Consider the following 27,730-nt stretch of genomic DNA (forward strand, 5'->3'; position numbering starts at 1 on the left):
GAATACAATAGTTCACTTTATTGAATCACTTAGTCATACTGGAGAGCCAGCCAAGTTTAAACAAGGAAGGTGCTGATACATCTTCTTCCTCCGATGCCAGCTGCCTAAACAGGGAGCCAGGGCGGAATGTCTCTTCTGATCTTGTAAAAGCAGCAGCTGGAATCTGTTAGAAGAAAGAATAGTCAGTTTCTCTTCTTAAGCTGGAGTGTACATCACATAGGCTTGTTAGTAGTTGCAAAGAGCAAGGTAGGATTCAAATAGCTGCCAAAAACTGCCTCCCCACAACCAAGTGAAGTGTCCCCTCCTCCCCTCTACAGCAGCAGAACTCAGGATATCATTTTGTGCTAGACTAGTGCAGATTTGGTTTCTCATATCTGCTTGGATTAGAAGCTCACATTCTATGGACTACAGGAAACAGCTTTATCAGAGCAAAAGCTTTCCACAAATGCACACACATAGCATAGAAGTCTACAAAAAGGAAAGGCACTCAATTCACACAAGCTTTAATACCCCAAATAAGGCTTCTTCAAGGGCTATTGGTCAGCAGCATACTAGAAGGAAGGGTATAAAACAGAGTTAGAGGCATCCGATTTGACATGCCTTAAAAGAAAGCAAAATGTTTAGAGCAGGGCTGCACAACGTCAGCCCTCCTGCAGATGTTTGACAACTCCTCCCACAATCCCCAACTACTGGCCACTGTGGCTGGTTGAAGTTGTAGTCCAAAAACAGCTGGAGGGCCAAAGTTGTTCAGCCCTGGTTTAGAGCCAACAGTGTATGAGTCTATACTATCAATCTAAAATTCCAAATAATAGGTCTGTTTTCACCCTATAAACCAGGCAGTAACTTATCTTCCAAGAATTTTTAATACTAAGCTGGGGCTGTTTCAAAAGACACTAATCAACAAGATCTAACTTTAAGTTTATCTTAGCTTTCTAGAAAACTGGGCTCCATAAGATTAATTCCCCTGCCAAATAGACAAAAGAAGACAGGTGAATATGAGCTAACCTGAGCTTTATGTTCAGTGTTTCTGAGAGCTGATTTAGTCTTGCGAGAGCTTGTCATGCTGAGTGGCAACAGTCCAAACCTTGGAGAAAGAAAACCGATAAGGAGATGTTCCCAGATGCTTTGTCTCCAAGGAATTGCCTATATTTTTATTTTTCAAATGTGTAGACCGCACCAAACTTCCATCTCTGGATGACTTATAACACAACAGGCCAAAAATAAAAACCTTAAAAACAAACCTAGAACTAAAATAGAGTTTAAAACTTGGGTGGGGGGGGAGGCGGTCTTTAGAAACTTTTTAAAAGTTGTCAGTTGGGGAGGCTCTTCTTTCAGCAGGGAGCACATTCCAGAATCTCAGGGCAACAAGAGAGAAGGTCCATCCTTGTGTAGCCACAAGATGAGCTGATGGCAACTGCAGACAAACCTCTCCAGATGATCTCAATGCACAGTGGGGCTCATGGCAAAGAAGACGTTCTCTTAAATACCCTGGGCTTAAGCTGTTTAGAGCTTTATAGGTTATAACCAACATATTGTATTTTGCCTGGAAACTTATTGGTAGCAAGTGTGGGAGTAATATGGTCTTTTCAAGATGACCCAGAGACCAACCTGGCTGCTGCATTCTATACAAAGTGCAGTTTCCGGACTACATACAAAGGCAGCCCCACATAGAGTGCACTGCAGTAGTCAAGTAGACCACTGTTCCGAGGTTGTTTATCTCAAGAAAAAGATGCAGCTGGCACAGAAAGCACCTCTGGTGGCCACTGCTTCAGCCTGGGCTACCAGGGAAGCTTTGAATCCAGAAGCACCTCTAAACTGTGTACCTGTTCCTTCTGGGGAAGTGTGAACCCATCCAGAACCAGCAGATCAAAATTGTCTCCTGAATTCTGACCCCACACAGTAAGCACCTCCGTCTTATTTGGATTCACTCTTAGTTTGTTATCCTTCATCCAGCCCATCACTGCCTAAATCCCTAAAGGCAGACATTTAGGGAGGTTATGCTTTCTGATGATGTTAACATGAAGAAATAGATTTGGGTATCATCAGTGTACTGATGACATCCTGCACCAAATCTCTCTCAGCCATTTCATGTAGATGTTAAAAAGCATTGGAGACAGTATGGAGCCTTGTGGGGCACCGTATAAAAGTTCAGATTTTGAAGAGCAACAGTCTCCAAGGGACATCATCTTGAATCTGCTCAAGAGGTAGGAGTAGAGCCATGGCAAAGCAGTGCCTTCCACCCCCAACTCCCTCAGACACTCCAGAAGACTATGGGTGATAGTATCAAAAGCTGCTTAGAGATCCAAAAGGACCAACGGAGTCACACTCTCTCTGCCAATTCCCAATTGGAGATAATCAGGCTGACCAAAGCATTAACCCGCCCAAAAGCCAGTTTGAAATGGGTCTAGATAATCAGTTTCCTCCAAGACTGCCTGGAGCTGGGAGACCACCACCCTCGAAATTCCTTGCCCAGCCACGGAAAGTTGGAGATAATCCTATAGTTGCTTAACTCTGAGGGATACAATGCTGGCTTTTTCAGAAGAGGTCTAATGATTTGCCCCTTAAGACAAAGAGGCATCCTGCCCTCCCTCAGAGAAGCATTTATAATACCTACCAGGCCTACAGCAACCCCACTGCCAGATAGTATAAGTCATGTTGGACAAGGGTCAAGAGAACAGGTGGTAGGCTGCACCATTCCAAGCAGCTTGTCCACATCCTCTGAAGTCAAACAAACTGATCTAGTCTAACCACATAAGGAGTTGTTGGACACCTCCGCATCAAACACTGCAGTAACGGTGAGGTCTGAGCCTAAAGTTGGCCCTAATACAAGAGATTTTATCCACAAATAACTCATTTTAAAAGTCACAGTGGGTAACTGATGGTTCCAAATTCAGATTCAAGGAAGGAGGGGCGTGTACTACCTCTCACAACCCTTCTGGATGCAATACGGTCAGAAAAGAATAGCTTCTTTGCCGCATCCATCGCCTGAGCATAGATCTGCAAATGTGCTCTATGTTGTAATCCACTGGATTCAAGTCAAGTCTTTCTCCCTCTGCACTCCAGTTATCTACCTTGCCACTTCAGCCCCCATAGTTTTTCCATGTACCAAGCAACCAGTTTTGAAGCAGGTCGGAGAGGACACTTAGGAGGACCCATGTCTACTGCCCTCGTGAATTTGGTGTTCCAATTCTCCACCATGAGAACTGGAACAGGATCACCGGCAGAGCCAACACTAAATCCTTCCAAGGAGGGTTTGTAACTCTATAGCTTGATTTGCTTACCTAATCTGACTAGATGCTAGAGGTAAGATGTTATGTAACTCCTGGGAGGTCAGAGCACTGCTTCGGCTGGTGTACTGGTTCTCTGCTCCAGTTAGTAAGCCAAACAAAACCTAGGGGATAGAAAGAGGTGGTTGGTGACCAGAAGTAGGGATGTGCATGAACCTTAGTTCATGCCCAGCTTGAATAAGAACTGGTTCGTGTTGCTGCTGATCTAGTTCAGTGTTTTGAGTGCGGCATCAGGGGGCGGGGGAGCACCATGCTGACCATGCAAATGACATCACCACATGTGTGGAGGCCATGTGCATGCCAGCACCACAAGAGGGGTGAGGGTTTTTTGGGGGGGAGGGGGGAATTGCCACCACAGGAAGCTGCATCGAGTGGTGGGTGAGGAGGTAAGAACCTGTTTTACTCACTTTTAAAGATCCGGCTCGCTGCCCACCTCCTCCCCAAGCACTACACTTGAACTGCTGAACTGGTTCAGCGGCAACACGAACCAGTCATATTCAAACCAGGCACGAACAGAGGTTTGTGCACATCTCTAACCAGAAGGAGTTTCAGTTGTCATGTATTCCATCAAATAATAAGGTTGTCTTATGTGCACTACCTGTCATGGGCGTAGTGCCCACTGGACAAGCAGGGACAAATGTCCCTGGGCCAAAGGGGGCCCCCAAGCAGACTGCCCCTGCCCTGTCCTACCACTGCCCTTGTGCTACCGCCACACTTATCTTTGCGCCCTTGCCCCGCTGCCACTTATCTTTGCCCCTGTGTGGCGGTGTGTGGGGGGGCACTGTGGGTGGGTCGGGCTTCTCCTCTGGCCGGCCGGCCGGCATGCCCCCCCCCCCACCGCCAGCCGGCTGAACTATGCACCTGCGCAGTTCGACTATGGAAGTCGCATGCCCGTGATGTCACAGGCATGCGACGTCCATTGACAAACTGTGCAGGTGCGCAGCTTGGCCAGAGAGGCACGCTGGCCAGCCAGAGAGGAGAAGCCTGTCCCAGCCACTGTGCCTGCTGCAAAGATAGATGGCAAGGATAAGGACCAGCTGCAGGGCAGGGGCTGCAGGGCAAGGGGAGGTGCGGTGGAAGGGAGATGTTTGTTGCCTGCCACTTGTGTCTGATGTCAGACGCAGGGGGTGTGGCTTGAGGCGCATGTGTGCTTCATGCATGCGATAGGGAGGCCCCCTACAACAATTTTGTCCCTGGGTCCCCACTATACCACTGCTACCTGTGCTTCCTTTTAAAACACAAAAAGCTCCTTATCTTTTTTCTCCCTCCAAATTTCAAGTTGTGCAGTATATCACTTGGGGCTTTAATGAGGTCACGCACTATGGATCCCTGAATTTCCCAGGACAAATTCCATATAGCTCTGTAATGTGTTCTTACTTCTAGCTATTTAGAAGAGAAATACCAATTCTAATACAAATTTAGCTATGTAGTGTTCAGATAGAACAAAGCCATGCTTTCCTGCTATGTGAATGAACATCTGTGAGCCACTGATAATACATTCCCCACTGCTCTTTTGCATGCAAGTAAGTGCAGAGGGAAACCTTTTACTTTCAGTTAATGTGGAACTTTTAAATTGAGAATAGAAAAGTTTTCCTCTCCTCATATGTTAAACAGGAGGGGAAGTGTACAAGCCTATGGCTCGCAGTTATTAATTTATGTAGCAGGAAGCAATGGTTCCCCATTACTTCTAAACCAGGCCTGTATAGTGAAAGTCTGGTTCAGTATAGTATACAACTGTATACAACAGTTGTATATACAGTATTATATTATTACTGTATATATTATACAGTATATAACTGTATAAAAGTATACAGTTCAGTATACTTTTATTCACCTTTAATTTTTCCCTTTTATTTTTTATATTTCCACTGGTTTCATGAATTCCCTAGGAAAATGGCATTACAGTTTATATGCTATATTAGCTCAGGTAGCCGCTATTGTTAAGTATCCTGTCTTTCTGTGTTACTGGAGCCCATTTCCTGTAGACCTACAGTAGTCAAATATATGTTGCAACTTTTAGATCCTGTTTAAACAGGACGTTTTTCATGAACTTACAGAGGTTCGCTGCACCAGGCGGTTAAGGTTGCTATTCAAGTGTGGAGTAAAGACATCCAAGTCAAAGGGATCTATGAAGCTCTCCAAAAAGTCAGTCTGTCTCTCAATCCTGAAAATAAAAGGGAACTATCCCTGTTTACTGTTTGACAGGGAGATGTCCAGGAACAAAAAAAGTTCATTTTTACAGGAAGTAGTTCAAAACAGGCTGAAGTGAACGTACAAATGCAGGAGTTTAATCTCAATCAGTTTCCAATTACTATGTAACAGAACAATCTGCATAGGTTCCCAACCAGAGGTATTCCAGATGTTGCTGAATTACTACAACCATCATACTCCGCCACAGTAAATTGTAGCTGGAGAGGATGTGAGTTGTAGTTTAGCAACATCTGGAGTACCACTGCTTGGGAACCCCTGAACTAACTCACTCACTCTATAGTGAGCTAGTCAGCTATTGGTCAGTCTGTTAATGCACTGACAAAGTTAAATAATTAAAGATCAGTTGTAATGGAAAATTAAAATGTAACTAGCCAAGGGTCTATGCAAGCATTTCATGTGCATTCTCTTACCCTGTTTGCAACAAGCTGCCCTACTATAAGCTTTCCTTGAAGGTACTGGGAGTTCTGTGTTTCCAGGCATCTGGTATCAGTAGTTGAGTCTAATCAGCAATGCAGTAAAGGAGGACCACAAGATACTACCTTCAAACTATCTTCTGATGTATGTGTGGCTGATATTATCTAGTTAGTAGTAGTTCTACCTTACACACACATATATAGAAAGTTGTATGGATTTCTGCAAAGAGCTTATTAAATTATTGTTCAGTTACTGAACTGAATATACAAGCTACACAATCTTGGGAAAATACACTTTTCTACTTATTAGCAGTGTTGTGAAGAGAGGGCGAACGAAGGGTATAATAATTGTTTTTAGCCAGGCTAGCCTGCTTGTATACATCCAAACTATCATAAAAAACAGTGTGTGCACCCACACACAATTTGGCCTGATTGATCATCATTAGCCCTTCATTGCATCCGCTTTTACTACCGTGTGTGAATGTAGTCAAGATTGGGAGGCGGCGGGGGGAGTATTGTGTTTTCAAGAGCCAGACATACACAAAGGTGAGAGAATGTTTCCGATTTTAAACCAATAAGGTGTTTGGAATGTATCTAGTTCTGCTTGTAGCCGCACATTTCTGCCAACAAACCCAACACACTCTGTATAAGATGATATCTCCCAGCAGGGTGAGTAGGGATTCAGTTCTGCTCTCAGTCATTGCAAAAAAACATTTTGAATGTTGCAGAGACAGCAAAAAGCAACCCACAACTTTGCATACACCATCTTTGAGAGCATACTATACCTGGGGTCATGCTTGTTTCTGCTGCTTTTAATATCTTCACTCTTAATTGTCAGGACTATATTCAGGTACTGAAGATCATACAGGAGCTGCAAAGCTCTGTTCTGGGTGATTGGCAACATCCTTTGTTTCTGAAAATAGGTAAGGAAGGAGATATGCTAAGTAGGTTTATTCATGAGCAAATGCCTGGTTTGCCAAACATTCTCACACATGTTTGAAGGGAACAGTTCCCATCAGTCACTACAGTCTCATCTAAAGATAGTTCAGTACTCATAATCTCTCCCGGCTATATCCAGAATCCAAGGTATTATGGATATCTTTTGTTTTGAAATCAATCTAATTGTTTAAGTACTACAGGTGGTCACCTGTACCTTTTCCACATCTCTTGTGCTGCAGGACCACTGTGGCAACCACATCCTGAACACTGGATGAGCATAGTAGTGGCTAAGAGACTCATTTATAAATCAGGACCTCCTTGGTTCATATCTCACCTCTGTCATGAACTCATTAGATGGCTTTAGACTTAGATGGCCACTCTGCCTCAGCCTCAACACTTAAAAGAGTTAAAACTTAAAAGAGTTGTTGAAAGGATAACAAGATAGTACATGTGAAGCAATTTGAACAGCTGAAAGTGCTACACAAATCCTAAGTATCATTTGCATCACCATATGACAAAGGGCAATACAAGCATCAAAGGTTTCACAGAAAATTTCTTAATTTTGAGCGAAGTTGGACACCCTGTACTCTCTTTTGTCTTAGAAATAATAGGACAGATCTATCAGTGCTCCTCCCTGAACAATAAAGATTAGTCAGATTCGCCCTAGTCCAAGAACATGTTCAGTAGGCTCATCTTATTAATCTGAATACAAAAATGTCATGCTGGAAACAGCTTCTTGATGTGTCTCTCACAATCACTACACGTATGTACAGAAATTAGAACAGAGTCAGTAGTGGCATATCCTCTCTCAAATAATACAGATACAACTCATTCACGTATACTTTAGATGGATCTAGAGTCTTATGGGAGTAACTTTGAGGAGACTCTGGGGCTATTCACACGACTGTGCAGGTGGCAGCAGAGGCAGGCAGAGTTCAACCTACCTTGTCCCAGACTACTGCTCTTCATTTCTTCGGCACATGAGCTGCGTGCCCACATGAGGCTGGGATTCATTTTCCCAGCCTCTGGATATCCTACAAGGCACCGCACAATGAGCACAGTGCCTTGGGGGATTCCCCCATCAGACAGGTGCTCTAGGTGCCCGTCTCTGTGTCTCCTAGCAGCCAGGTAAAGGGAGCACTTGCTCCCTTAATCTCAACTAAGAGCCAGGCTAGGAATTGGGGCTGGGCAGGAGTGCCAGGATCTGTGCGAATCGGCGCTCTACATGAGCAGCCTCGGCCAGGCGAGAATGCCCTAGCCTGGCTTAGGCTGCTCGTGAGAACAGCCTCTCTGTGTGGCTGGACCAATGTGAGCCCACATATTTGAATTAGTCAGTACACCCTACAGCCACACAAAGTCACCTGATGGGAAAGCAGCTCCCATAAAGCTGTGGGTATGTTTAAAAAGCAATTCTGATAGAAAGATTAGGGTCAGGATCCTAAGCATACATACTTTTCAGTAATCCCATTAAAATCAGTGAGATTTACTTGGAGCTCAATAGCTACTGTGGAAACCAGCATCTTTAGCCTATTAAAGATAAAATTCGACTAGTCCTCAAGCAGCAGAATGCAACAATATCAACTTCGGAAGAAAAAAGGATGAGATCTAGACAAATAAAGGCAACATGAACAAAATCAAGATGTGGTTCCCATGCTGAAGGATAGGTTTCAGGGCATGTTCTGAAGAGACAAGACAGAGCAATCTTACTGAAGCTAAGCAAAACTGGATCCAGTTAGTACTGGATGGCAAGCTTGTACACGGTGTTTTCAGTTCCACTGAACAAAAGATAAAGTTACATTATAACTATAATTTTAATTAAAGATGCATGCTGAATCTAGAAGGGTTGATGGCCACTACATTCAGTAAGGAAGGTATATTAGCCAGGGAAAGAATTTTTTAGAATGGGATGATTAAGGAGACAAAGGACCACTCCAGAAGTGCTCAGTTATTTTCTCTATCCTTTCTTCTAACTGTAATCATCTGTGTAAGAGAAAGAATCATAGCCTGGTCTGACTCAGTCAATTTATTATCCTGTTCTTATAAGCTCTCCAGTTTTCTTCTCCAGCACTGAATGCAGACCTGTTGATGTTCAATGTATCAATAAAGTTAAGGAATATCATTCTGTTTATTACTGCTGGGGGACCTCAGATACAAAAAACAGGAACTATGTGACACAACTGATTACCAAAGCTGACTAAAGATCTGATACTGCAGCTAAAGTTCCACGATGTTTTACACATTTCCTGATTAACAAGCCTGGTAAAGCAGGAGCGCATCAGTCATTTTGTTCTCAGCCACTCATATTATCATTTCCCCTCTTTTCAAGCCCATATTTGTTGCAACATTTCCAAAATAAGTTGGTCCAACATTGTGCAACAACCCACATCAATCCTCACCACACACCTTTTCCTGCTTCCCTTCTGACAGTTTTTCATAGCCAGCTAGTACTTCAGTCATACAAGTCTTCAATAGTTCTTGCAAGGTGACCTTTGAAAGGGTGTGACCGCCAACCTGGTTGATTTCTTGGCATAAGCTGAAGAGGAAGGACTGGACACACCAGGATGGCTGTGAAGAATACAACAGTGCAGTGAAGAAGATGTTAGGCTTTCTTATAAAGAAGATTCCACCACACACCTCCGTTTTGTAAGTCTCATGGTACTTTTGGTGGTGACGCTGTCCATTAACTATACACTGAAGTACTACAAATCATGCCTCTTGCGAAAGTCTACATTCAAACATTTAAAATCCTCTAGTCAAAACTGACACTCTGTAACCTGACAGCACAAGAGTACCAAGCACAGTGTCTTAGTTTGTAAAGATCTTTCTTCAAAATGTGCATTTACTGTTGTGAAATTCAGATCTTTATTTTAGTGGGGAGGGGGGAGAAAGAGGTAGACAACAACCCTTTGGCAGGTCATCGAAAACGTGATTCACAAATTGAGGCTTCTATGATTCCAGATCACTTAAAGCTGGAGGCGGGCACTGGATCCTAACAACTGCCCTTCCTACTGGCTGAAGGTATGATCAGGGGCAGGGGAGGAGAATGGAGCATTGGTTTCACTTACCATGAAGTCTCCTTCTTGATGCTGGAGCCGAGGACATCTCTCATTGGGTTATCGTGTCCACGTGCTCCCAGGCAGGACTAATCAAAATTAGTTACTAGGCTTAAGAGCCCTGGACGGATAACCCCGCCCAGTTCTTGTAGGCCAAATGTGCAAATAGCATGGAAGTAAGTAGTATACAACCAACGTTAAAACACACACACACACACACACACACACACATATATATAAAAGAAGATAGAGGAACCCCAGAAACCTCTGGAACTATTAGCTGTGCTCTTGTAATATGCTCAAGTTTCCCATGGAGTAGGCCAGGACACTGCCTGGGAGGGCCGAGATGTCCTTGGCTCCAGCATCAAGAAGGAGCCTTCACAGTAAGTGAAACCAATGCTCCGTTCTCTGATGCCTGGAGCCAAGGACATCTCTCATTGGGACATACCAAAGCCCTGGCCAAAACTCTCTGGGAGGGAGTGTCCGTGCCTACTCCGGGGGAAGAACCTGTTGAAGCACTCTGCATCCAAATGCAGCTTGAGAAGACGCATACAGATCAATTTTATAGTGCTTCGTAAATGTTGATGGAGCCTTCCAAGTCGTGGCCCTGCATATTTCATGCACTGGCGCGTTGGTTGAGAAGGCCGCAGATGTGGACGCTGCCCTAGTAGAGTGAGCCAGAATGTGTTCTGGTGCTGGAAGGTGTAGAGACTCATAGGCTAGTGAAATACAAGCCCGTATCCATCTAGCAATAATCTGCGAAGACACTTGGCTTCCCATGGAAGCTGGTAAAAAACTAACAAATAGACTCTCCGTCTTCCTGAAGCTCTGTGCGTCTCAGGTATCTCTTCAAACATCTGCATACTTCTAGTTTATGCCATTTTCGTTCTGTTGGGTGAGTTGGCCTAGGACAGAACGATGGAAGTATGACATCTTGTGAGTGGTGGAATGCTGAGGACACCTTCGGCCTGATGAATGGGCTAGGAATGAGACACACGGAGTCAGCAGAGAAAATGCATAAATTTTTATGAGCCGACAGAGCATGCAATTCAGAGATTCTTCTTGCAGATGTAACAGCTATTAAGAATGCCGTCTTGTACAATAAAAGCCTTAAGGGAATGGTTCCTATCGGCTCGAACGGATGATTCTGAAGTGCCTTAAGAACAGTGTGGAGACTCCAAGATGGAAAACGGTGAACTACCACAGGTGACAGCAGGGTGGCCCCCCTCAGGAATCTTTTTAAATGAGGGTGGTTAACAACCTTGGATTTGGATAGACCTGCTATCACACCTGCTAGGGAAGCAGCTTGTCTTTTTAAGGTATCAGCCTCGAGTCCTTTGTCTAAGCCATCTTGTAAAAATGCCAGGAGATCTTTAATGGGCACTGTCCCCTGAGGTATGGAATGCCTTGCTGACCATCGAAGAAATGCTCTCCATGTATACTGATATATACACTTGGTGGACTTCCTTGTGGAAGATAACATGGTGGTTAGAACACTTCTCGAATAGCTGAACTTACTTAAAATTCCTGCTCAGTCTCTAGGCGGCTAGTTGAAACCAGCCTGGATCGTGATGTTCTATGGGACCTTGAAGTAGAAGGTCTGTTAACACTGGGAGGAACCACGGTTCCTGTATGGCCAAGTGATGTAACTCCACAAACCATGGTCTCCTGGGTCAGTAAGGAGCTACTAGGATGACCTGAGCCTTGAGCAAGTGCACTCTGCGAAGAAAGCAGGCCAAGAGCGGAGTTGGTGGGAAGGAAGGCATACAGCAGTTCCCAAGGCCATCTCGCTGCTAGGGCATCTGCCCCTTCTGCTTGTGGGCAAGGGAAGTGGGTGAAGAACCTGGTGAGCTGTGCGTTCAGTGCTGAGGCAAACAGGTCGACTCTCAGGGTGCCGAAGCATCACGTGATCATCCGAAAGACTCTACTGTTGAGTGCCCACTCCCTGGGTAGGAGTTGCTCTCGATTCAGCCAGTCCACTATCGAGTTGAGATCCCCTTGTACATGGTGGGCTATGAGTGAGGCCAGGTGAACCTCCGCCCAATCCAGTATCAGTGATGCTTCCACCTGAAGAGATCGAGACCTGGTCCCCCCCTGTCTGTTTATGTGGGCCTTCGCCGTCGTGTTGTCTGTTCTTATCAACACGTGGGAACCGGTGATCAGGTCCTGGAATGCCAACAAGGTAAGACGGATGGCCCTCAGCTCCAACCAATTGATGCTGTGTACACTCTCGGCTTGTGACCACCAGCCTTGGGCTGCTCTGTGGTGACAATGTGTCCCCCAGCCAGTCTTGCTGGCATCGGTCGTGATCAGAATCCAGGCCGGGTCGAGGAACTCCTTGCCTCTTTGAGTGTTGGAATCCAGGAGCCACCTCCGCAGGGACATTAGTATGTCCTGGGAAATGAGGATGGTTATGACGACTTTCTTCGAAATGGGTTCCCTGAATGTTAGAAGGAACCATTGTAGCGGTCACAGATGAAATCTGGCTCACGGTACTGCGTCCAATGTGGCCACCATTAGGCCGAGGAGACGTGCCAACGACAGGAGCTTGGCTTGACAAGCATTCAGCACCTCCCATCTCTTCCCTGAGGGTCTTGATCCAGTCTTCTGGTAGGAAGAGACAGTCCCTTCGTGTGTCTATTAGGACGCCCAGATGTTGCATCCTGGTGGAAGGTTGCAGGTGACTTTTTTCTACATTTACTAGGAATCTGTGTTGTTCTAATGTGCGAAGAGTTAGATGAAGGTCTCTTGTGGCAGACAGTTCTGAGGGAAACCTTAAAAGCATGTTGTTGAGATTACAAAAAACACGAACTCCCTGTAGTCTTAGATGTGCGATCACAGGTGCCAGCACCTTGGTGAAAATTCTTGGGGCTGAGGAGAGACCAAACGGCAGTGCTTTGTATTGATAATGTACTCCGCTGTATTTGAAGCGCAGGAGATGACAACTTTCCGGATCTATGGGAATGTGTAAATAAGCTTCCTTTAGATCTATGGAAGCTAAGAGGTCCAGATGTTGTAACGCCTCTGTTATGGTGCGAAGGGATTCCATGCGAAATCTGCGTTTGGGAACCCACTGATTCAAAAACTTCAGATCCAGAACAGCTCTGAGGGATTTGTCCTTTTTGGGAACTGTGAAGATTATGGAATAGATTCCTTGTCCCTGTTGATTGATAGGCACCAATTCTATAGCCCCTATATCTTTTAAGTGGTGAATAGCGCCCAGAAGGCCAACATGCTTGATAGGCCAACGTGACCTTGGGGTTGGTAGAAATCTGCTGGGTGGTAAGGATGTGAGTTCTATCTTGTAGCCCCACTGCACTGTCGACAGAATCCACAAGTCCGTAGTTGTTTCCTGCCATTTTTGAAAGAAGGTTGACAGGCGGCCCCCCAGAGACCCTGCTGAGGAGTCATTGCTGTTTTTGAGACTTGGGTTGATTGGCAAAGGCCTGTATGCCCTGGTTGAAGGGCCTAGCGCCTCGCTGTCTGCCCCATTGGGGTTGCTGGCATCTTGAATCCCTGTCTCTCCCTCGAATGGAGGGTCGGAAGGATCGAAAGGGCTGGTACTGGAACTGAAAAGTCCTTCTTGGAGGAGGACGTTCCTGTTTACGTGTGGTGGATGGAAGAGGCATGGTCTTACGTTTGTCCTTAGACTCTACTAACACCTCTTTAAGGGCCTCCTCCCCAAAGAGTTTAACCCCATCAAAGGGAACAGAGGCCAAATTGGCCCTAGAATTCTCATCCACAGGCCAATGTTTTAGCCACAAGTTACGGCGTCCCACGACTGTGGCTGTGGAAGCCCTGGATGAAAATCTTATAGCATCTAGGGTTGCATCAGAGACAAAGGCTTGCGCCTTTTGAATCTTTATGAGTTGGTGCCTTAAATTAAACACATCTGTAGGGGGGTCCTGAAAAAGGTCATCTAACCAGACTATAGATGCCCGCGACAACATTGAGGCCACCGCCGAGGCCCTAATGGCCAGAGAAGAAGCCTCATTAGCCCTTTTGAAAGAAGCTTCCAGTTTTTTATCATTTTGATCTTTCAGGGCTGATTCCCCATCCTTCGGTAGTAAAGCCCCATTTAGAAGGGCAACCACCAGGGCATCTGTTAAGGGTACTTTAAACATGTCCATAGCCTCTTGTTGGAATGAGTAGTACTTATTGGCCACTGCCAATGATCTACGACTAGAGGAGGGGAGTAGCCACTCCTCCCTAACCGTATCAGCCAGGAGTTCTGGGAGAGGTAACAGCAACTCCTTACTCTTCAGTTTAGGAAACACCAGCGAGCCCTTAGTACGTGGAACCGCCTCAGTGGCCACAGGTGTTTGAAGGTCTAATGCATTCATGGCCCTAGACATGAGGGGATTCAAATCCACTTGAAAAAATAATTTTTGAGATATTGTGGATGCAGGATTGTCCTGGTCATCCGACCATTCTCCCTCTTCTTTGTCAAATGGGTCTAAAGGTAATTCCGGCCGCAGGTTAGGAATAGAGATCGGTGATGGAACCACAGGATTAGGAATTGGAGCCACAGGATTTGGTATAACAGGTACCCCAGGATCTGGAATATCTAACGGTACCGCATCCGCTCTTGAAGGAGTCGGGGATATCGGCCTGACAGGGCGAATGGCCTCACTTGGGGGAGCCAGAGGTAGGGGGTTACTGGGTGTAATATCCAGTGACTCCCCACCAGACCCTTCCGAAGAGCGAACCCCCCCGCCTAAAACCACCACGTCATGAGGTGGAATCAGGTTGCGCCTCTCAGCGTTAGTGTGTCTTCTCTTGCGTGTTGCTTTTCTGGGGGCCTGAGAAGTGGACTCCTCAGAAGAGGACATATAAACACGTTCCCTGGACCTTTTCTTAGACTTCTTCCCTTTTTTAACCACCTCCCTAAGAGACACAGAAAAGGTCTCTTTAATCCAGTCCTGCCATGTAGTCGGCATATCCAAAGGGAGACTAATGGCCTGAGGAGGTACATTCTGAATAGGTTGAGGGACATTTACTGGGGGGTCATTTACTGGAGGTCCCTGGCTAGCTGCGACAAGGAGGGATCTCACCGGTCTTTCTGCTGTGGAGCCAGCTCCCTGACGGTCCGTGGAAGAAACGCGCTTGGAAGAGCGGCGGCTCCCAGGATTCCCGCCGAAATGGTCGAGCCGCCACTTGCAGGAGCCGTTGCAGAGCCACTAGAGGGCACGGCGGCAGAAGCGGTATGGCTCGGCTCTCTGAGCTCTGGAATGGGCGGGAACGAGACCGAGGTCTGGCCAGCACCATCCAGGCTTGCATCTCCCCTTGCTCTCGCCGCAGTTCGTATTGTGCGGGTGAGCAGGGATGGGCCCAATCCAGCGCCCATGTCCATAGCACTTGAGGGAACCGATATGGCATCCCTCAGCAAATCCTCCTCTTCCCGTGCAGCCGTTAATGGCGCCACCGCTAATGGCGGCAATATGGGGGGGCGAGCCCGGCGCTCGAGAGGCGAACGGGAAGCCCTCCATTTGTCCTCCCCTGGGCACTAAAATGCGTCTAATAGCCTGGCGATGCTCCATTGTGCAGGGAAACAGAGAAACGACAGTTGAGGAGGATAGCAAAAAGAGCGGGAAAGAAAGTGGGGTTTTTCTTTAAGTTATTTGTTTTAAAACTAAGTAAAAACTAAGAAATAGAGTAAAAGTCCAAGTACAATGAGAAATACCACAAAGAAGTAAGAAAGAGACAAACAAGATTTGCAAGAGCAATACGAACGATCTCTGCCTAGGAGTGACTGCAGGACTAAAAGAACTGGGCAGGGTTATCCATCCGGGGCTCTTAAGCCTAGTAACTAATTTTGATTAGTCCTGCCTGGGAGCACGTGGACACGATAACCCAATGAGAGATGTCCTTGGCTCCAGGCATCAGAGAATGGGTATCAAGTCACACTGTGCAGGTTATAGAATCTATTCAAGGACGGCATTGAGAGATTTGGGTTCAAGGTCCAGCTCTGCTGCTAGGTTTTTTTTGGACAATTTGGGTTGCCAGTTCCTCCTTGCAATATATAAACTAACAACAGAAGGCCAACTATTGTTCAGAACACTGAGCTCTAGTTATGGTATGCATGTTATACACCTGGACAGGTAGGCGTATCCTGGACTTTACACTGCTTCCAGTCTCTGTCTCCTCCTCAATTTCAACCTCTTCCCAGTTTGTAGCTGTTGCCAGAATAGACCCAGGTTCATCTTTTAGTAATGACTGCGTGAAGTGCTGAACCAGGACCTCGGGTAAAACACAAACATACAAGCACAGTGTCAGAGTCAACCCAGTTAAGCCTTAGTGAGATTCTGGGTCCATAAGCTCTCATACAACAGTCATACAAACACAAGCCCATAAGCAGCAGTCATACAAACACACATATCTTGGCAATTGTAGTGTCTGAAATTTAACATTTTCAATCTGATCATCTTCAGTTGCCTTCCAATTTAATTTTTAACATGTATACTAAGATTCATTTCCCTACGGAGCAAATAGTTTAGCTTCAGCGTACTGGATGCAGATATCCAGAAAATGAAGTAAGAGCTAGGCATCAGCAGTTTGGACTTCCACCGTGTCCTAGTCTGCTGTCCCATCAGAGCCCTGGTGAGGGAAAATGGAAGAGCCAAGGCTCTTTGTTGTGCTCTATTAGTATTCAGAACCTCCCTAAGCAATACTTCCCAGACATTTTTCTGTCTTATTACAGTGTGTTACAGATTTCAAGTGAATGGTGCAGGATTCCCCCAAACAAAAGCAGCCATTGTGCTTTCACCAAGATGGAAGGCAACAGAGTACACTGTGGCAAACAACAAAAGCAACCTCAACAGAAAAGCAATATTCCCCAAAGAAAGCCACTCACTTTAGCAACAGCTGTGCTCCAAATCTGATAGGCAGACAGACTATCCCGCAGCAGCTTTTCTTTCAATTCTTGCCACTTAGCCTTTACAGGATTCACTTCTTGAGTTTTCCCTTTGCTCATCTTCTTCAGAGGCCAGGGCTCTCTGGCCATATTCTCTGGGCTACCCGATTTACCCAGAATGCACTGCTTCAGGTGTGGGCACAACTCGCCCAGTGATCGACAGAGCCGTGCCATGAAGAGAACAGTGTTGAGTTTGGGGTTGTGCAAAGCATCCGTACATCCTTGGAGCACGTCCTGAGCATGATGCAGCTCTTCCCTAACACAGCCCAGTACATAATCCACACAGTGGATGCAGTGGCTGCGCAACAACTCTTCTACGGTGCCTGCATCAGCAAATCTGTCAAAGGCAGAGTTCCTGGACTGCCCATTTAGAGTCTCCTTAGACAGAGAGGAGTCTGAGGGCAGGTAGGACAGGAGGTCATCTAGCTTGGCCTTCAGCTTGGAATCCAGTGCACTGCAGAAGTTCTGGACGCTAGGACTGTGGGCCTGAGCCTTCATGGACAACCCACTTTTGGTGAATGGACTACGATTTGCCACACTGATCCAAGCAGCATCAGGTGGTAAGTCATTAGGACTCTCTGACCATAAGAAAGAGGCCATGCTATGTTCAAAAAGGATATGCTTGTTGTGGGTAGAAGTGCCAAATTTAGCTTCAAGCTCCTGTACAGTCAGAACAAGGAGCTCCCTGGAACTGCTGGAGATGTCATCAAATCCTTCCTTGGTCAAAGTCTGAAAAGAAAAGAAAAAGAAAAGCCCATTACATTGGGACAAAAGCTGGCACATCATTCACTGCACTACCAACCAGAAGTATAAAATGGGGGCAGAAGGAAATACTGGGGTGTACATAAACTGTAATTTTCAGGTGGTGAGGAGTGTCTATAAGCTCTGTCCCTTTCTTGCCCTCCAAGATTCTTCCCATGGTCCTACTCAAAAGCCAGAGGGGCGAGAGGGTGACTCATCAAAGTGGGAAAGCTGGTTAGCATTAAAAAATCTTGCTATCAAGTTTACAGCCAAGACTGTTCCTGTTTCTGGAAAGGAAGTGCAAACGTGTATAAAGCTCAAGTCTGCAGAACAAGTGAAATGTCATCCACAGTCGGTTAGGGAGTTATGAGAAAACAATAGGGAATAAAGAAAAAATGGAGCTGGCTTTGCTATGGATGCCAGGTACGTTGCACAAAAGTATGGTGTTTTCCTTCACTATTTTGCTCCAGATGGCACTTCTATTATGAACAAAGGTGCTTTTATACAGCAAGTACATAAGCACAAATCAAGGGAAACATTCCAATAAACACTTAACAGTTCTGATTTTGTCCTGATCAGGACAATCTCTTAATTGTGTATTTATATTTCTTGTAAACTGCTTTGGTTGAAGAGCGGTATATACAGTGAGGGAAATAAGTATTTGATCCCCTGCTGATTTTGTCCGTTTGCCCTCTGACACAGAAATGACCAGGCTATAATTGGAATGGTAGGTTTATTGTAGCTGTGAGAGACAGAATAACAACAAACAAACCCTCAAAAGCCCAGTGCCCAAAAGTCAGCGATGGATTTGCATTGTAGTGAGGGAAATAAGTATTCGATCCCTTCACAAAAGATGTCTTAGTACTTGGTGGCAAAACCCTTGTTGGCAATCACAGAGGTCAGACGTTTCTTGTAGTTGGCCACCAGGTTTGCACACAACCCAGGAGGGATGTTGTCCTACTCCTCTTTGCAGATCCTCTCCAAGTCAGAAAGGTTTCGAGGCTGATGTTTGGCAACCCGAACCTTCAGCTCCCTCCACAGATTTTCTATGGGATTAAGGTCTGGAGACTGGCTGGGCCACTCCAGGACCTTCATGCGCTTCTTCTTGAGCCACTCCTTTGTTGCCTTGGCTGTGTGTTTTGGGTCATTGTCATGCTGGAATACCCATCCACGACCCATTCTCAATGCCCTGGCTGAGGGAAGGAGGTGCTCACCCAAGATCTGACGGTACATGGTCCCGTCCATCGTCCCTTCAATGCGGTGAAGGTGTCCTGTCCCCTTAGCAGAAAAACAACCCCAAAGCATAATGTGTCCACCTCCATGTTTGACGGTGGGGATGGTGTTCTTGGGCTCATAGGCAGCATTCCTCCTCCTCCTCCACACACGGCGAGTTGAGTTGATGCCAAAGAGCTCGATTTTGGTCTCATCTGACCACAACACTTTCGCCCAGTTCTCCTCTGGATCATCCAGATGTGCATTGGCAAACTGCAGATGGGCCTGTACATGTGCTGCCTTGAGCAGGGGGACCTTGCGGGCACTGCAAGATTTCTTTTTTCCCCCTCAAATTCAATTTTTATTGATTTTAAGAATAACATTATCATCATTCATTAAAAATACACACAAAAAGGGAGGAGCGGACACTGCAAGATTTCAGTCCTTCACGGCGTAGTGTGTTACCAATTGTTTTCTTGGTGACTATGGTTCCAGCTGCCCTGAGATCATTGACACGTGCCCCCCGTGTAGTTCTGGGCTGCTTTGTCACCGTTCTCATGATCATTGCAACTCCACGAGGTGAGATCTTGCATGGAGCCCCAGACCGAGGGAGATTGACAGTTATTTTGTGTTTCTTCCATCTGCGAGTTATCGTGCCAACTGTAGTCACCTTCTCACCAAGCTGCTTGGCGATAGTCTTGTAGCCCAGTCCAGCCTTGTGCAGGTCTACAACCTTGTCCCTGACATCCTTCGACAGCTCTTTGGTCTTGGGCATGGTGGTGAGTTTGGAAGCTGAGTGATTGCTTGCTTCTATGGACAGGTGTCTTTTATACAGGTACTGTAACAAGCTGGGATTAGGAGCACTCCCTTACAGAGGGTGTTCCTCATCTCAGCTCATTACCTGCATATAGTGAAAAGACACCTGGGAGCCTGAAATCTTGCTGGTTGATAGGGGATCGAATACTTATTTCCCTCACTACAATGCAAATCCATCGCTGACTTTTGGGCACTGGGCTTTTGAGGGTTTGTTTGTTGTTATTCTGTCTCTCACAGCTACAATAAACCTTCCATTCCAATTATAGCCTGGTCATTTCTGTGTCAGAGGGCAAACGGACAAAATCAGCAGGGGATCAAATACTTATTTCCCTCACTGTAAATATTCTTAATAATAATATTAGAATGAGTTCTGATAGCATGTCTTAACCCTTCAGCTACCTCACCCAACTCCACCAATAACATACCTGTAATCTATTCAAGAAGAGCTGCTGCAAGAGATCTTCCCACAAAGAGATGGGCTTGTCCAGGAGCCGGTGACACACCGTCTCCCAGTTCTGGTTCATGGACTCACTGGTGAGCAGGTCCCATACAGCATCACGGATCCCAGCCAGACCTTTAAGGCTCTTCACGTACACCAGCAGGTTTGTGATCCCAGATCTGATGTCCTCATTGCACCTGAAATAAATGCTGGAAGGTGAGTAGTAGTTGCATGACTCTCTTTGGCATTCCTACACAGTAGTTAAAAGTTACACTGGAGATTACTTGTGTTTACATGAATCAAGGCTTTGATGTGCTGGTTTCACCAAGGATCAGACATATGAAACTGTTATCCAATGTGATGAGCACAGGGTACAGATAACTTCACACTCCCTCTGCACAAAGCATGCTGTACTTTGTGGAACAGCCTGGAACTTTTTAAGTACAAGTGGCCACTTGTGACATTCTAGAACAGCAACCCTGCACCAGGAGCAGATGGCGCAAGGATATTAGAAGAATTTCAACAATATTTTAGATAGGAGTATTGGGAAGAAGGGGGTTACAAATGTTGTGCATTGGGGAGGGGGAATCTTAAATTGATATTTCCCTTTATCATGAAACTTTGGCATTCCATCTGTTCCTGGACTACAACTCCCATCATCCCCAGCCACTGGTTAATAGTCAGGGATGATGGGAGTTGTAGGCCTACATCTGCAGATAGGCTAAAGCTGTGCAGCCCTGATCTACAGTGTGACCGACACATGGTCAGATTCTATACTAGTTAAAGTGCTAAAAAATCTGCATGTATACTTTTGCAAGCTGCATCTCTTCCATAACTCATTCAATCTGCAGAATTGGAAAGGTGTCTAATGGACAATCTTCAGCCACTTTTTTTTTTTTTAAACACAACCAGAGTGACATCTACAAGAGAACATGTTCTCCTGCTAGGCCACAAAAGTAAATGCTTCCAGAAAGGGTATTTCCTTGGAGACTCACATGTTAATCCATTTCTGAAGTGTATCTCTAAGGTAATCCTGGCTAATGGGATGTGCCAACGTTCTCAGGGTTGGCTGGAATTCTGTGATGGAAGGTGGCAAGTATTTGAAGCAGCTGCTCAACTTGGTTTCTTCTTTCAAAACTGTGATGCCTTTACCTAAAAGAATGGTGCAGTAAAAAGAGATTGGTTCACTGGGTATTAAACCAGGTTCCCATAAGACAAGAAATGCTCATTTACAAAGCCTCTGCAGATCCTGCTGCTCACTTGTTGGGTGCTGGCTTGTGATGGTCTCCAGTGTTGAGAACAGCAATCCACAGGGGAGGGATGGGTCCGAAGGTGTTCCCTCTGACAGCGTGTAGAAGACAGCATGAGCTTGGTACAGGGTGGTGGCTAGGAGCTCCACCAAAAAGCAGACTTGCGCTTTAATGCCAGCATCTGTGAGTTTGTTTTTTAAATAAAACATGCTGATTAATTTATAGCAGCCACACCCACATTCCTACCAAGCAGCTTTAGAATTAGCTGTTGTGAAGGCCAGAAGTACTGTTTTCACTGACAGATAAGCATTCTTTTGTACATATTACCTGCTGTTCTGGCTAGTAAAGAAAAAACCATGCCTGGATAATCAATGAATCTCTATACCCATAGAATGCCATAACATTCAAAAGCTTCAAAAAGTGGGGTGGGGAAGGGGCAGCAGATGTCTAGATTTCACCGAACCAATAGAAGGGGGGATGCTGAATGATGCAGCCCAGAGTGAACAAAGTCTGCTGAAAGAAAAAAATCACCTACAGCATAGTTTCTTATGATGCAGTGATCTGTACCTAGGTTCAACTCAGTTACTACTTCTGCCCATGATAATTTACTTTAGGATGGAAAACATTAAGCATTAAAATGGCTATAAAATAGAATCAACACTGCAGGAGCTTAAGTTGATTCAGAGTTGCTGTTAGTGACTTCTCAAATAACTAGGCAGATATCTAGCTGCTGCTTCTTTACAGGAAAAACACTGGCCTCTTCAGTAAATTACCCTTGGTATACCAACACAAACTGCTAGTGTGGGAAGGAAACTGCAAAATGGGACAATCCTGAATTAGTGTAGTTCCTGCAGCTGGAAGAGGCAAAATGCAGGAGGAGGAGTAGATAATGCATGAAGTGATTTAGGAGACAAGTGTGTTTTACTGACCATGATGGGGCTGGTTCAGAAGCTGCTGAATTGCAGACTTCCTGGCCAGCAAGAAGTCTGCAAGAACCTGGCGTGGAGAACTATCCTCAAGAAGCATGATTGAGCACAAGGCCTCTGCTACTGCTTGGTCCAAAACAGTCTGACATTTCAACAGTGACTTGCTCTCCTGTAGAATAGTTGACCTAATTGCAAGATGTGAAGAAATGCCATCATCAGGTATATATTATTAAAGGATTTTAAACTTTGAAGTCAGAGAGAAGGTTAGTCAGTTAGGGCTTCATAACATCCAACACAAAACCAAGTCCTAAATTCAATAAATATTTCGCTTTGCTTGATGAATTTGGGGGAATGCTTTGCAATTTCTATGGCATCCCCTGAACTACAAAGTGATGTTAAACTTTCATGCCATCTCCAATAAGGGCCAAGGACAGATCTAAATTGAACATCCCTATTTCTAGTCTTATTCCCTCCTCTCAAAGTACTGAATATTAGACACTGCCAAAGAAAGAACACCAATCAAAATGGAATTACTAAATATAGGAGCCTATCACTCTCAGGCAGACCATCACTCTACCTAGAGGAGCTCATTAGAAGCTGAAGGAAGTAGAGACTCTATATCAGGCCTGCTCAACTCCCGCCCCCCCCAGCTTGTTTTGGACTACAACTCCCATAATCCCCAGCTACAGTGGCCAATAGCCAGGGATTATGGGAATTGTAGGCCAACATCTGCAGGAGGGCCTGAGCAGGCCTGCTCTATATGCTCACAGTTACTACTAATCCAAAGCCAACTAAAGTCAGCATCACTCCTCTGACTCTTTTCTGTAAGTCATTCAGATTGCAATCCTGTGATGCTTACTTAGTAGTAAATCCCACTAAGATAAGTTGAATTTACAGCTGATTATTCATGGATAGGATTATACGTCAGTCTTGTACAAGATTGTGTGCCAAAAATATGGAGGAACATGATTATGTGAAGTGTGCAAATCCAACACTAGAAAATTTAATATATGGAAGTGAGGCTACATAAAGACACTTGCCCAGTCAAGATGTTCAGCTTGAGGAAAGAAGTACGCAACACTTTTTGCATACAACCTATTTGTGTGCACGAACGGGTACTCCAAGCATGTTTTCTCAAGCTGCAAAGGACCATGTAGGGGCTGGGGCTGTGCATGCAGAGCCAAAGTCTCTCTGCAATAGCACCAATAAGTTTGGGGAAGGGAGCAATTGGCTGGAGCTATTGCAGAAATTCCGTCTGGGGCTCCATATGCATAGCCTCAGCTCCTGGAGTGTCTTCATCTTAGAGAAATGCAGGTGCAGTACCCATTTGCTCACACGTCTTCTCTCGTTGCAACATCAAGACAATTGTATCATTGATAGCTCTGGGGAACTGGTCCATATACCTATGTACTTTCTTCTGCATTCTATAAGAAAGGCAAAACACAGAACCAAACACATCAGAACATCTTACTTTTTTAGTGCCAGCTCAGAAAATAGTTCGAACGCTGTTTGCTAAACTTGTTGAACTCTTTCTCTGCTTCCTTGTGTGGAAAAAAAAGATCCTGGTTTGACAACCAGATTAGGAGTACAAGTACCTGGAGCAAAGCAAGGCTAAACACTGAGGCCATGCAGTGGGGTTATGCTCCCACTTCTAAATACCACTTGTATCACTACTGGTTTATAAGGGTAGAAGCTGCAACTCTTGGTTTTACAGGTGGCCCTCGTTATCCGTGGAGGTTCCATTCTCGGCTACAACTGTGGATACCAAGACTTTGAGGCAATGGGAATTGGGAGTTTAGGTTCCCGGAAATAGAAAAAAAGCTTTTTAAAAGGCAGAAATAAGAGGAATAAAGTGCCATACCATGCTCTCCAGTTCTCCAAATGTCTAGCAATACCCTCCGTCAAACACCCAATTTGCCACAAAAAGGGGAGGTGGGGAGGCTGGAAGAAAGAGCCATAAAGTGACAAAATGGCTCTGTTCCACAACATGGTGGCCCGAAATGACCTCGCAGGTCATTTCTGGCCACCCAGGAAGGTAAGTGAATTTTTGCTATTTTTTAAACCACGTATAATGAGGTTGGGTCTACATTGCCCTACCATGGATACGCGAAGCCACAGGTGCCAGGCCCATGGATAACGAGTCCACCTGTACAGTAATTCTTCACAATGATGAGTACGTTTTAAAAGCTGAGATTCTCAGAACTTTGTGAACATTAGCAGATTCTGTCAGGTACCTTGTTCTGTGCTTAGTGGTCCTATCACCTCCTAGGTTATCTTCCAGTAGATGAGATACATCCTTTCTGTCTCCAAAACCATTTTGCACTTTGAACCAGTTCCCTTCCTTGAGAGAGGAAGGCCCACAATTTGAAATAATGTGATGCTTTACTATTGCACCAAGCAAGATAAGAAAAACAGGTGGGCTGCTTACCGGAAATGGCTAGCTGCTGCTACTTGTCGCACAAGAATAGGGAAACGTGCCAGGATGGGACTGTAGCGGGTGCCAGAAGAATCTAACTGCAGGAGGCCATGAAGGTGGCAGCATAGCAGGTACAACTGTGTAGCTTGTAAGTACTGAGAGGATTCCATAGCACTCCAGATTTTCTCAGGGATCTGCAGCAGCAGTTGGATCTGTGCTGCCAAGCAGTAAAACTTTTCTTGCGAGTGTTGTACTGTCTGGACAAGGAAAAATATGTGCACCATGTAGAAGATGTTATTGGTCTAAAGCATATTGTGGCAAAAGTGTTGGTAGAAGGTATTTATTATTCTATCCAATGTTATAAAATTACAAAGCAATAGGTAACACTAGAACCCACCTTATTATAGACTTGACAGATGTATGGGAAGGTAAACATAAAAACATAGGAAGCAGCCATATACCAAGTCAGACCATTGGTTAATCTAGCTCAGTATTGTCTACAGACTGGCAGCAGCTTCTCCAAGGTTACAGGCAGGAGTTTCTCTCAGCCCTATCTGGAGATGCCAGGTAAGGAATTTTGAACCTTCTGCATGCTAGCATGCAGATGCTCTTCCCAAAGCAGCCCCATCCCCTAAGAGGAATATCTTACAGTGCTTACATGTAGTCTCCCATTCAAATGTAAACCAGGGCACACCCTACTTAGCAAAGAGGACAATTCATGCTTGCTACCACAAGACCGCCTCTGAAGCTATTGTGACATCCTACAAAGAGCTTTGCTAACTGAAGGACAGCTACTTACAGGGGAACTTATGAATACTGGCAATGTTCCACAGTGTAATACAAGTGGTTCCGAGCTTCCCATACTGCTATGGGCATCTAAGGAACAGGCAGCATTCTTGCACTTTCCTATGTAACTAGCGCTCCCAGAATGTGGGTGTGTTACTTTTAAGCATTTGTGCTTTCCACTGGCAGTTCCTTAGACATGTGTAAACACTCAAAACTGTTCTCTTCATGCTGCAGAATACGTCAGCCACTACAGGGGAGCATAAGGTATAGCCTACATATACTCAAGATCACTAGACAAATTAACTAACACTCTTTATCATACTCTTCTTTTGGAAGGCTTATGTGAGGCTTCCATCAAGATACTGCCCAGGTTTTTAAAGTATCAACATCAACACCTGCTGATAATTGAACACACTTCTATACTCATAATCATTTCATTTAGAAGATCTACCCTGCATTTCAATTGAATAATACTAAAAACAGCTTAGATTGCAATAATACAATATATCTTACTTATTTAAATACGCTACCCACTAGCCATTAACCCTCTGGGTCACGGCTGCTCAACTTCAGCCCTCCAGCTGTTTTTGGACTAGTACTCTCATAATCCCCAAGCACAATGGCCAATAGTCAGATTATGGGAGTCAGTGTTCCCTCTAACAGGGATTCCCAGACACTGCTGACTACAACTCCCAGAATCCCCAAGCAAAAGCCATTGCAGCTGGGGATTCTAGTAGTCAACAACATATGGGAATCCCTGTTAAAGGGAACACTGATGGGAGTTGTAGGCCAACATCTGTGAGGAGGGCTGAAGTTGAGCAACCCTGCAGGTGATGGCAGAGGGCACTTCCTTTTAGGTCTACAGTCCCCCCCCTGCCCCCGCCCCACAGCTGGAGACAGGGATAGGGAAAGCAAACTCTCTGTAACTGCTCCTCCCTGGCTCACAGCAACATAGGAAGCTGCCATATACTGAGTCAGGGCATTGGTCCATCTAATTCAGTATTGTCTACACAGACTGGCAGAGGCTTCTCCAAGGTTACAGGCAGGAATCTTTCTCAGCCCTATCTTGGAGATGCAGAGAGGGAACTTAGAATTCAAATGCAAACTATGGCAGACCCGCTTAGTAAAGGGGACAATTCATGCTTGCTAGTCGACACCAACTCAATGGCACAACTTTACCTTTACCATAAGACTAGCTCTCAGGCTAGTCTTCCACAAATGAAGTAATGAGTTGGACAGAAGATTCTAATCATTACTGGGCATAACAGAAATGAGCACATGACTAGACACATTAACTTAATACAAGATTAAGAAATTAATCTTGTGTACAAAGCTCAAAACACAATAGTTTGGGGGCAAGACTGAGATTACGGTGCTAGGGAAACGTGGAACTTACATGAATGTCCCCTTTTAATGTGATTCTCTCTCATGTGACTTTTTCCCTGCACTGAGTTCCAAGGCCAACCTCCTCAGAAGCACCCATAGGTGCCGTCTAGCAGACTTTCACACCTCAAACAACAAAATGCAGATGCTACCTCCCCTCCTCCTCCACTTTTCTTGCCAACCTTCATTTATTCAGTCCTAATCCATCGTTAGGATGCAGAGGAGAAAAGTAATGCTCCTCCGCCTTTAACAGCTACATGGCAGATGCAGGCATATTTACACACATTCAACAAGCGTAGTTCTTCCCATCAGAGGCTCAGGGCATGCAATGGGGCGAGAACTCCCCCTGTTGAATTCCTACTGGTTAAGAAGCCACAGGAGGAGCTATGCCAGGGAATAAGAGCAGAAGATAAGCAGCAGCCCTCTCCCGGCGGGCCACCACGAGCCCCTCCCTCCCAGCCCCGAGGCGGCCCACCTGCTGCGTCCCTGCGCCACGGCGGCGGTCGTGAGCGCTGGCGGCGGCAGTCCCGGCTTTCCCCCGCGCGCGGCGCTGTTGCAGCCCCCGCACAGCTTCGAGAAGGCGCTCGGCGCTGAGCCGCATCTCGGCGATGGTGTCGGCCGCCAAGATGAGGTCCCGGTAGCGCTCCCCGACCATCTGCCGGACCTCCTCGCGCTTCCCCTCGATGCCCGCGCGCAGTCGCCGCTCCACGGCCCTCAGCTCCGCCGCCGTGTGAGCCTCGAAGAGCCCCTCGGCCGCTCCGGGGCCGCCCCGCTTCAGGGCGTCCAGCGCCGCCGCCTCAACCCCCGCCATCTCCGCTGCCGCCTCTCTCCCCCGGAACCGGCCGCCTTGGTCTCACCTCCGCCCCCCTTGACGTGTCACCGGCGCCATCTTGGAGAGGGGCAGCGCACTTCCGGGTTACGGGAACGCAGGTCGCGAGGAAGGTC

The 27,730-nt window shown here is 45.8% G+C and overlaps 1 protein-coding gene across 3 annotated transcripts; it reads right to left on the reverse strand.

Moving 5' to 3' along the window:
• Positions 1 to 3: 3 nt before the first annotated feature.
• Positions 4 to 27,730, reverse strand: COG1 (component of oligomeric golgi complex 1). 3 transcript variants are annotated; one of them, XM_053292272.1, is made up of 15 exons: positions 27,261 to 27,730; positions 24,629 to 24,873; positions 22,204 to 22,385; positions 21,285 to 21,455; positions 21,020 to 21,176; positions 20,011 to 20,221; positions 16,757 to 17,545; positions 15,997 to 16,143; positions 9,254 to 9,415; positions 6,697 to 6,824; positions 5,343 to 5,451; positions 3,282 to 3,391; positions 1,006 to 1,084; positions 511 to 551; positions 4 to 163 (listed from the first exon to the last, which is right to left on the reverse strand). In XM_053292272.1, exons 1-14 carry the CDS (start codon positions 27,594 to 27,596, stop codon positions 534 to 536), a joined length of 2,844 nt encoding a protein of 947 aa, XP_053148247.1. In that variant the 5' UTR covers positions 27,597 to 27,730; the 3' UTR covers positions 4 to 163; positions 511 to 533. The 3 variants fall into 3 exon arrangements, with proteins under 3 accessions (XP_053148247.1, XP_053148246.1, XP_053148248.1); XM_053292271.1 differs by lacking the exon at positions 511 to 551 and having other exon boundaries at positions 27,261 to 27,728; XM_053292273.1 differs by lacking the exons at positions 511 to 551; positions 27,261 to 27,730 and adding an exon at positions 26,799 to 26,935.

The sequence above is a fragment of the Hemicordylus capensis genome, chromosome 2 (assembly GCF_027244095.1).
Source record: "Hemicordylus capensis ecotype Gifberg chromosome 2, rHemCap1.1.pri, whole genome shotgun sequence".
Classification (NCBI taxonomy): Eukaryota; Metazoa; Chordata; class Lepidosauria; order Squamata; family Cordylidae; genus Hemicordylus; species Hemicordylus capensis.

Coding starts and splice junctions, on each gene's coding strand:
- COG1 (XM_053292271.1), bottom strand. CDS start 27,596: ATGGCGGGGGTTGAGGCGGCGGCGCTGGACGCCCTGAAGCGGGGCGGC. Junction 24,874..27,260: donor GTGGCGCAGGGACGCAGCAG/GTGGGCCGCCTC, acceptor TTCCTTGTCCAG/ACAGTACAACACTCGCAAGA. Junction 164..1,005: donor ACACTGAACATAAAGCTCAG/GTTAGCTCATAT, acceptor TTCTTCTAACAG/ATTCCAGCTGCTGCTTTTAC.